This window comes from Motacilla alba, chromosome 3 (genome assembly GCF_015832195.1).
Source record: "Motacilla alba alba isolate MOTALB_02 chromosome 3, Motacilla_alba_V1.0_pri, whole genome shotgun sequence".
Taxonomy (NCBI): domain Eukaryota; kingdom Metazoa; phylum Chordata; class Aves; order Passeriformes; family Motacillidae; genus Motacilla; species Motacilla alba.
In genome coordinates this window covers 60,876,920-60,887,729 of record NC_052018.1, presented here as the reverse complement: position 1 = coordinate 60,887,729, position 10,810 = coordinate 60,876,920, and the positions used below count along the sequence as shown (strand labels likewise).

General features: G+C 36.5%; 1 protein-coding gene across 4 annotated transcripts in view; it reads right to left on the bottom strand.

Annotated features, from left to right (window-relative positions):
- Positions 1 to 610: 610 nt before the first annotated feature.
- ZDHHC14 (zinc finger DHHC-type palmitoyltransferase 14) overlaps positions 611 to 10,810 on the bottom strand; it is a 93,680-nt gene continuing 83,480 nt past the window's right edge. For 2 of the 4 annotated variants that reach the window (XM_038130389.1, XM_038130391.1), the window contains exons 8-9: positions 10,106 to 10,208; positions 611 to 1,874 (exon numbers count right to left, since the gene is read on the bottom strand). In XM_038130389.1, the coding sequence (XP_037986317.1) occupies positions 1,473 to 1,874; positions 10,106 to 10,208 (505 nt within the window). In that variant the 3' untranslated portion in view covers positions 611 to 1,472. The remainder of the gene's footprint in view (positions 1,875 to 10,105; positions 10,209 to 10,810) is intronic. The other 2 variants (XM_038130392.1, XM_038130393.1) reach the window with 1 other exon arrangement.

Below are 10,810 nucleotides of genomic sequence, written 5' to 3'. Positions count from 1 at the left end.
TGCATGTAATTTATCCCAGGAAGAGAAGAATCCAGGTTCCACACCCTGAAAAGCAGGTAAATACAGTATTAAAGCTATTACAGTTTTTCAGCTTAACTAAGGTTCTCTTCAGCTGTCACTGAAAATGCTTATAAAATTCTCTTCAACCTTTTAGCTGTGCTTTACTTAAGCAAGGAAAGAAAAAGCACAGAAGAATTCAATGAAATCAAAATTTCCATTCAAAATGGAAAATTTCCATTCAAAATTTCCATTCAAAGGACAAATATAAATGACAAACAAGGGCCAGGAAAGAGCAACAGACTATTATTCATCTAAGATTACTTCACTAAGCTCTGTCTTTGTCTTGAATCTTAAGCCACTCACCCTTCAGCCACACTGAATTACAGTGCAAGCAGAGGTTAATTCTACTGGTTCCTAATAAAGACCTCCTATGGGAACAAATACACAGCTCAAACAAAACCATAAAAAATGGTGAAGCAATCCTAATAGTAACCAGCTATTCCTTCATAGCTCTAGTTTTATCATGTACACATATTCCAGTCAAATCTTTACAAACTATGTCAACAAGTCATGATTTCCCCCTCTTTGCCCCATGAAAACTGTGCAAGGATAACTGTACACGTCCACGAAATAGAGGATGTCATTTTATTGGAGGTTCACAGGTAATTGTATCACATTAGGGAGTGGAAGAATCTTGTGGTATGGCACAACACAATACCTCACTTAAACACTTAAACAGAAGGTTAAATGATATGCAACATGATCAAATCAGTAATTCATCATCTTCTAGGCACCACTGATTAATTTAAAATAAAATTTAATAAATTCAAAAAATATAGTCCATTAATTTGTTTGCTGTACTGTCTTTAAATGAAACAGCACTTTGAAAGTCACAAATAAAAAAGCAGCACTTTCTCTTAATACCAACACCACTGTAACACATACTGTAGCGTGGCATGCAAATCCACATCTGCAGTCTTTTGTTTTGTTTTGTATTAACAAATGGAATGGCAATTTTCTATCTCAAATATTGGTAGCATAACACGTAAGTGCAGATCATTCTGGCCACAGGTGTGGTAAGCCGTAACAAGTGTATTACAAGAGCATAGAACACAGAGCATGACACTTACATCCAAGAATCTCTCTCTCTTGTACTGTACATGGTGTTTGGTACAGGCTGACTTCCAACTCGCTGTACCCAAGCTTCAGGAAGCGAGATTATTGACCTTTTCTGGTTTAATTTAAAAGTAAAATGCAGTCACCATCAAAGCACAACCGTTAACAACCTGGTCAAAAAAATGCCATGGCTCCATTGAAAAAAAAATAACTTGTCCTTTTAGTAGACTCCATTAAGTGCTAAAGTTTCCATTACAGGCATGTTACGAAGCCTTACAGTGGTACTGCAGTGTCATTCCTGTCAAGCACAGATTTGTATAGACACCAGGACACGGCGTGATGTTCAGAAAATCTGTTCAAACTGAGCTAAGCTTTACCAGGCCACGCACCGAGTCCTCGTGCAGCGAGTCCTGGCTGGCTAGGCTCAGCACGTGCATCGTGCGGCTGTGTGCAATCGGGCTTCCGCTCGGCAGCATCCCGGGGGGCGACGGAGCTTCTTCAGGAGTGAGAAACTGATGGCCTTCGTGCTCCTCTTTTAATGGGATGATGTCTGTCAGCCCTGAATCTGATGTGAGATTAGGCATAGAAGATGGTGGTGTTGGTTGCCCTAGAGTCAGAGTTGCACAAGGCCCACTGATAGAAGTCTTTCCTGGTAAAGGGAGCTCTTCACTAGTTATGCTTGGCTCACTCTGTAGGAGGGGGGTGGCAGCAGCCTGCAAAACGAATTTAGTGCTCTGAATGCACTGATCTTGGTCACACTGTAGAATGGAAGGGTGTCAAAATCATATAAAAACAAAACAGAGAAAAAATAAGGGAAAATATGGATAAAAAGGTATGGAAAAGAATGGGATGTGAAGAGAAAAAAAGAAAGCCATTAGTATCATTCCATGGTTAGCCACCCAAACATCCCATTGCATGCTGCCCGGGAAAAAAAAAGGAAGGCATGCATAACTGAGCCAATGCTTTGGATCATTATCAAAGAAAATGATGATTTACAGTGTTCATTTAAGGGTTCTTTAAAAAACACTAGGCAATTTTTTTCCTTTTAACTGGTCTCCACACGTAGGAATTAACCTACCACAGAGATTTTCCAGAACAAGAATTCTTTTGACAGAGATATCTTACACAGTTAGTAATAAAGCTCCATGAGTAAAATTTTTTCCTCTCGCAATTTCATACATTATATATAAATTCTAGAGAATGTCCTACACTATACTCCATACTCCAGAGGATGTGTCTAATCCAGGCAGCACTGCAGATGCATCGAGATCAACCTTAATGATTTTTTAGGTTGTTTCTTGATTAATCCTGACAATGTGACAAATCAAGGTACAAAACACAAGTTTTCTGGCAAGCACTGTCTCAATAATAAGCCAAAATCAGCATTATATAATTCCAGTTAAGCTCAGTGAGTGTTACTAGAAATGGATTTTTTTGGCTCTAAACAATTCCTAAAAACAGTTTATACAAAATTACCCCTCATTCCTTGAGATGAAAAGACAAGTGTGCATTTCAATAATGTCCAGCTAGCTAAGTGGGTAGTACACCTACTGCCAAATTAAGTTTTTTTTAACATGAATTGGCAGAATTTTTGAGAGCACCTAAGGAAAAAATATTTAATTCATTGCTTGATCAGTTATAACATAGCAGTTTTTCAAAATCTTGTTAGATTCATCTGCCAAAGTACTGCTCTGCTGGGTAAGAAAAACACTACAACCAGTGAATACAACTACAAATGCAATGAGGGACATTTGGAGGCAAGCAAGCAGAATAAAAGATATCCAGAGGTAAGACATTCTATTCACTGTTATTTCAAGTATTCTGTTAAAGCAATATGTTCTGCTCTATGACTGACTTCTTAGATTTTTATCAAATTACTACATATTACAGATCCATCATCTGTTCAGATATTCCTGACCATTACCATTGTTACTAACATTGTTACAAAATGGGCAATTCCCCAAAATGCCCATTTGAGTTTAATATGCCACTGTGCCACACTCTGAAAACTCATGGGAAGACTTTTGCCTCCTTTACTGCATGATGAAAACCACGATAAACAATGGCTAATTAAAGTAACTCCGTTATTTTCAGGTTCTCCAATTTCACCACTGAACAGCTTAATGATGGATGCACACACCTCACATTCAGCAAGTGTGCAATTACTTGGTCATAAGAGATAGGTAGCGTTTAAAACACATCTAAGTGCTTTAGGACTCCCAGACCAATTACTTTTGACAGGCAGAAGCTCAATCCTTACTCAGGTACGTATTTCCAAGACTTCTGCTTTCAGAAAGATAAATGGACTGACCTCCTCTTACATAAATTGATTTCATATAAATTGCAAGCAATCTTTGCCCCACAAAATGATGAACAGCCCCAGCCAAACAACTAAATCGTGTTCCCCATCATTTCACAGGGATTACTCACAGGCTTAAAGCCATAACCTTGCTTAAGTACCTTACTAAGAAGAAAACTGTCAGCATCTTTTAAAGTCAAGCTTTCAATTAGTAATTCAGTGTGAGTAACTCATTCTTGATTAATATCCTGTTATTCACACCTGCTTATTTAAATTAAAACTTCAACCAACCTTACCATGCAGACCTTAAAAATAAGTTAACTGAATTTTCAAACTTCAAAAAGACCAACAAAAGTTATTTTCTCTGAAAGGCAGTAGCCAAAGAACAAGTTAAATAACAAAGGAATACTTATAACCACTGGGGTACACTGAAAACAAATAATGTTAGCAGCTGACTTACTGCTTTAGTGAACTTTCAGTTCTGATCTTCCAAAGGAAATCATTAATGTGTTCCAGGCAATACAAGTACACAGCTTTGTATCAGCTGAAGATAATTTACTTGTATATTATAGTCATTGTATAGTCTAAATTAATTTTCTTCTTGTACTCATTGTATAGTCTAAATAAATTCTCATTGTATAGTCTAAATTAATTCACTGTATAGTCTAAATTAATTTTCTTCTTAAGGAACGCTACTGCATTTCAGTTAAATTAGTATCAAAAAGATAAGGTAGCCTCATAAACATCCATTAAATAGTGTTATAACTTCAGGTGTTAAATATCTCTTCATTTTCCATGCACTTGTCACTTCCCTAAAGACTCTCCTTTCATTTAGATAAATTTCAAGTTTTCTTCTTCTTGTCTGTTCAACAGTGATCAGCACCAAATCCTTAGGAAAAGAGAGGCTGTGAAGAGCTTTCCAGAAAGGGAACTATGGCAGGGTCTAAGCCAGAAAAAGTATGGGTGTTCTATGGGGCTCTCAAAAACATCTTATAAAAACAACACATAGTATTCAGGTAGACTATTCTTGAGTCTAAACAGGCAACACAAAACTAAAACAAGGAAATCGTATTTGTTATAGGGTTGGCGTGGGAGTTTTTTGTGGATTTTGTTATTTCAGTCTTGACTGAATTAAATTTAGGGCAGGAAGTCTTAGCTGCAACTAATCACACGAATTATCCAACACCAGCATTTCAAATAAAACAAAAAAGCCTATGACTGTAACAAAAAGGAAGCTGAGCATTAAAATCTAAATAACAAAAATCTACTGCAAAAATTATTCCACCAGCATCCTCTTATTTCAGATATGCTGACTTTATTTTTCACTTAAAATTTCCACTGTTTCAGAGAAACAGCAGATTCTGAAGGTAGGACAAGTTTAGTAAGTTCTACAAGTACAGAAGTTCAACTAAATATATGCACAGAAATTTTTAGATATCTGTTTATTTCCACATAAAAAGGCAGAAATTGAAGCAAATTGGACAAAACCTAGAATTTTGTGTTTATTTCTCAGTAAATACAAACAACTAAGGAAAAATATTTTTCTTTTTTTCTGAAGAAAATCTGTTTTTTTCTAAGCTATACAAAAATATTTTAAGATTGTTGTACATGGCAATATATTTTTCACATTTCTAAATGTGATTATCTTGAAATAATCAGAATGATTTACTTTAAATATTAAATAAACTTACTTTAAAATTTCCTAAATGCTAGTAACATTCAAGTATTGTTACAGTTCTCAGAAGATGGAAAAAAGCAGGTTGAGTAGTCTCACAAACTCTGAATAAAATACAAACAACAGGGAGTTCAGAGGAGGCTCACAGTGACACGAAGTTACGGGAAGAATGCTGAAATACCATATTCTGGATACAACAAATGGTAAAGAGTGGAGGGACAGAGCTGTGTAACTGTTCCCAGCAGGTGCAGGATTTCACCATCAAAATCAATGTGTTGTGGGTACTGTGCAACAGCTGAGCCACGAGCCCCATCAAGTCAAGGCTCTACTATCAAACAGTACAGAGCTAGCAGATGAGCAGATAAGAGATCCATGATGAGTAGATCTATGAAGGGAAACACTTCTGAAACACTTCTGAAGCCAAAATGGGAAGCTACACTTGGCCCAGAGACTTTACTTCAGATTGGAGACTGTTTGTTCTTATAGACTGAAAGTCTGAGAATGCTTAGAGCTACTTGGGTGCATTCCAGGGGCATATCTTCTAAAACAAATCTAGTTCATATGCTCAACACTGCTCTGAGATGTGAATAAAAATGCAGTAAACATGCACTATCAAAAGAATTGCTCCTAAAACATATCTCAACCCAAAGCAAATGCTGCAATTGATTTACTTGCATGTGCTCATAACCCATTTTAACTGTGAAGTAAATTGCATTGAAGAAAAACCTCTATCAACCTTGACTGTGGTAATGTTGACTTGGCAAGAGCCCTGAGTTTTGTTTTGGGCATCTGGGAAGTACATCAGTAAATATACAAGGAAATACACTCGCAAAACTCCCAGAAAAATGGGGTTGTGGTCCTCACCAATTCTGTCATTGTCATGACAGAAATACTTACTCCTCATAATGCAAATATGAAAAGCAAAGGATGGTCAGAGTTGATGCTCCCTGAGTCAGCTGGATCTATTTCCAGATCAGTAACAGAAATACTTAAGTGAACATGTGGGAGAGGACTTTCCTGCACTTATCACTGGTAATAAATGTTGTGCATGTTCTACAGTTCCTACAATTTTCAGCAGCACACATATGTAAGAAAACACTTTAAAGAATTTGCATCCAGGAAAGGAAATGGAGAATTGGAAACCAGGGAATTTGGTACACATGGAACTACCTATACACTGAAGAATAAATGCTTAGGAATGCAGGAATATAAGGAAATTTCTTAAAACCAAGGAAATAAACCTGTTCTGACATGGAGTCAAACTAAAGCAAAGTCTATCACTTTATAAGGCATGAGAGAATTCCTAGAGACATCATAGTAAATATAAACCAAATTAATTCCTCAAAAAATCTTCATGAAGAGAGACATATTCTGTGTTTTTTCTCTGTAATAGATTACTAAAGAATAAAATACCCTATATCAAACCCCAAGAACCAATTCCAGCTTTAAGATAAAATTAGGTACTACAATTGTCCAGACCCAAGTAGTGTTAATTCATGGGTTTATGGGAAAATAAGAACTTTTTTCAGAGCACAAAGAAAATAAGCTTTAAAATGAAAGACTAAATCACAGAGGAAATTATTATTTCACAATGGGTGAGATACTGTACTTCATACAAAAAAAATTCTTAAGAATAAGGAAAATACTTGGATAATCAAACTAATGATGAGCTCATAAAAATAATCAGCAATAAAATGCAATAGGGAAATATTTTGGAAATTACAGATTATGAGTTCCAAGTGACCATCCTTTTCATGGTCATAAGGATGAGGATATTAGGAAGTTGGCTAATAAATTTACCAGACTAATTTCAAATTATATTGAAAAAGAAATTAAAAACACTGGGAATGCAACGGGAAAATAATTCTATATGTGCTTCCAGCCTTCATGGAAGTAAATAAAGATTCAGCTTTTAGTAAAACAAGGTCGATGCTACAGAGAGAACATGAGGAAAACCTCTTCTATAAAGATCAAGAAAAAACCCAAAATCACAGTATGGGTCTATCAAGCACTGTTTATAGCTACGACTCTGACTTTCTGAGATTGTGACAAACTGGGCTGCTTCCACGAGTAGGGTAGATCCTGTACTAAATACTAAAAAAATCAGAGGCAAAATTACCACAAAAGCTGTTAAATACAGAAAGAGTGCCCCACAAATGGTATCCTGAAAAAGAGATAATGTACAGCGCTGAAAACCAGCGTCTGGCAACTTTACACTCAGCCTGAAATTTATTTTGAACTTAACTGCAAAAATGAGGCTATGCTAAAAGATTCATTAAAATAAATGAGAGTATTATTCAAAGCAACCCACAGAGACTTAATGAGGGACAAGAGACTCATTGGGAGAAACACAATTATTCTATTTAGAAAGCCACAAGTCACTGACTCCTATAAGGAACTGCTGAGGGAGCTGGGGTTGTTTAGCCTAAATATGAGGCTCAGAGACCTCATTGCTCTCTACAGTTCCCTGAAAGGAGGTTTTAGCCAGGTGAGGGTTGGGCTCTTCTCCCAGGCAACTAGTGACAGGACAAGATCACATTGTCTTAAGCTGTGCCCAGGGAGGTTTAGGTTGGACATTTGGAAGGAGCTCTTCACAGATGGGGTGATTACACATTGGAATGGGCTGCCCAGGGAGGTGGTGGAGTCACCACCCTTGGAGGTGTTTAAGAAAAGACTGGATGTGGCACTGAGTGCCATGCTCTAGTTGACAAGGTGTTTGATCATAGGCTGGACTTGATTTCAAAGGTCTTTTCCAACCTAGCTGATTCTGTAAAAGATTTGAGGGAAGAAAGGGAAATGAAAGAGGGAAGGAGCAAGAGAAGACAAGTGAGAGAGAATATGCTGATTTAAATCTTTATTTTTTATCAATGATGAGGAGAGATATTTTAGCACACTGTGGATTAAGCAGGGTAACATCTAGACATGAAGACCTGATATAAAACATTCTGCAATAAAATCAAGAGAGACACACCACAAAGGTGTACTGAAACACCCTTCAGACTTCTACTAATTTATTTCTTGTAATCAAAAAGCATTAAGCTTGCTAAAGTAGTATAAATATCTCTGATAATGTATAAACGGCCAAATTTCTGCGATTGGAAAAGTATTATGGTCTACAGCTATGATCTACACATGCTTCTTTAAGTCAAGGAATTTCACTTTGTCTGTCTTTGTCTGAAATCATAATAATACCAGCTCCAGTAGCACATATATCCCCTCCAACAGGGAAGGGGAAATGGTGTTTGAGAGATGGGCAAACTAAGCCAGCTTTAACAGTTTACAACAAAACTCAAGGGAGAAATTTTAATGCTGATAGCCAGCAGTCCTTAGAAATCAATTTGTCTTGGATACAGACCAAGAGAAAAGATGCCCTGAGAAAAATTACAATCTTCCAAAATATTCCTTCAAACCAAACAAGACACATTATATTTTTCAAGCTTTTCTAAGAGGTCATTTTCAGGAGTAAAATCTGCACATTTCTGAGCAACTCTGCTAACTGTCAGAGAACCCAGGCTTTTCCCAGCTCATGTGGATATAAGTTCATTTCCCAGCTCATTCTGGGATATAAGAAGAAATCTTTGAAGAATTTGTGCAATTAGAGGTATTACACTCTAAAATTGTAACAGTTACCTGTTTGACTTAAAGCAATACCATAACAGACTTCTTCATTTCTAGAGACAAACATAGTCCATCTTCTGCCAAACTGGCAAAGATTTTACTCATTAATATTTAGGAATAATGACAGTGTCTAAATTCTTGCATTGATAAAGACAATTTAATGCCATGGACACACTGTGGGTTTATGATCCTCACAAATAAGAAGCCTTGACAGCATCAGAATGTTTGGGTAATCCCTGAAAGACCTCAGCCCATTTCTAATGTTTGCTCTTTTTTTTTTTTTTTAAACTCCCTTTTCTCTCTTCAGAGTTATAATATTTTGAGTAAAATTTACATAGAGCATTACCTTGTTCTGCTCAACTGTACCTCAGAAGATTCAGACTTAGTACCATGTCTCTAATACATTTTCTTATTAAGGACACTAACAAATCTATTTAATTCTCAAAACATAAAGTAAAACCAGCTTAGGAACTACAGCAAAACTTTTATATGAGTTTATCAGTGACACTACAACTAATCTGTCTGGGAAGAGTGCATATTTTCTTCTTTTGTTCAAAAGAACGGCTGAACTATGTCAGAAGGCCTCGTGGCTTCCTCTTTTTTGGCAGAAGGAGGGCATCCGTAACTCACGACTCCTTTGAGAAAGTATTAGAGCCCACATACTGTGAAGATATGTGGACAACAATTCAGAGATAGGCACATATGCAAGATGGTTGCCTTCAGAAAAAGATCTCTTTCCAATTATTCTCTTCTTCTTGGCACTGGAAATCCTATCTTCCATTATGACAGCCAATGCTACCAGCAAAAAACCAAAGTAAATACTACTGGCACAGTTTCAAAGATGTTTAAAGAACTTTTGTTGTAACAGTTCAGTTGCCATTTTTTGTTCGGGTTCAGTGTCCTCCTGCTCTTTCTTCAAAATATTTCTCCCCTAGAAACTCCTCTTTGTTCATCTTTGCTTTTTAAAATACATTAGTCTATGCAAAACCGCTGTGCACAAGCAAAGAAGGAAAGAGAGTATGAAGAAAGTGCCACACAAAATAACAATTAGCTGGGAAATGACGAACCAGAGCAAGTCCACGATACTTGAATATTCCAGTTCAAAACACAATAGGTGTCAACAGTGAAAGTCAAAATGCCAGTATATTCAACAAATCAAAAGCGTAGAAAAGACTCTTTTTTTTAGAATCCATGAGCAGTAACTATTACACTGTGTGAAACGTACATTAAAAAGAGCCTTGGACTTTGTTTTTTTTTCTTTACTGTTATCAAATAACTCATTCCACCCAGTGTGTCAGCTGTATCCAGTTAGTTATTACTTGATTAGTTCACATGAAAGTGGAGAAGAAAAACATTCACAGGAATCCTGATGAACAACACTATGGGATGATTCCTACCATGTTGCTCTGAGATTGTGTGGCCCCGTACATGGTAATGCCATTTGATGGTCCTGCTAACTGCGGCGTGTCTGGCTGTATAAATCCTCTTCTGTCAATTAAACTACAGAATAACCACAATAAAGAAAAAATATTAGAGACATTGCTGATCAATAACTATCTCCTCTCAATAAAAAGAAATAAAAACTTTCTATTGTACAACAGACCTTCATATCTCACCAATACCTTCCAATGTCTCCTTTTAGTCAGATGAAGTACTGACTTCCTTTTCTACTCATCAGTAAGGTACTTGTTCTTTGTGATACTGCCTGTCATACAAGCACATGCACTGCTACTTTTTTTTGGTTTTTATCACATAGACTTAGAAGCTTACCAGTGGATACCACAAAACCAAAATATTTCAAACCACAGGTGAAAAAGCAAATGACAAAACTCACTTAGGGCACTTTGATTCAGTATCTCTTTTAAAGGTTCTTTTTTCTTTTTACCAGCTTCCACATCTAAATTGAAACTACTTAATCACAAAATTTAGCAGGAATGAAGAAAAGTTAATTTTACTTTCTGACAAACAACTTAACTTGCCAGGTGTTTCATGACAGCCACTTAACACTGCTTATAGTGTTCCACTGTGCTTACCAAAGTGATGTGCTCATAAAATTTCTTATTTCTAAGAAAATGCTCTGTGGAGAAATTACTGAATGTAAG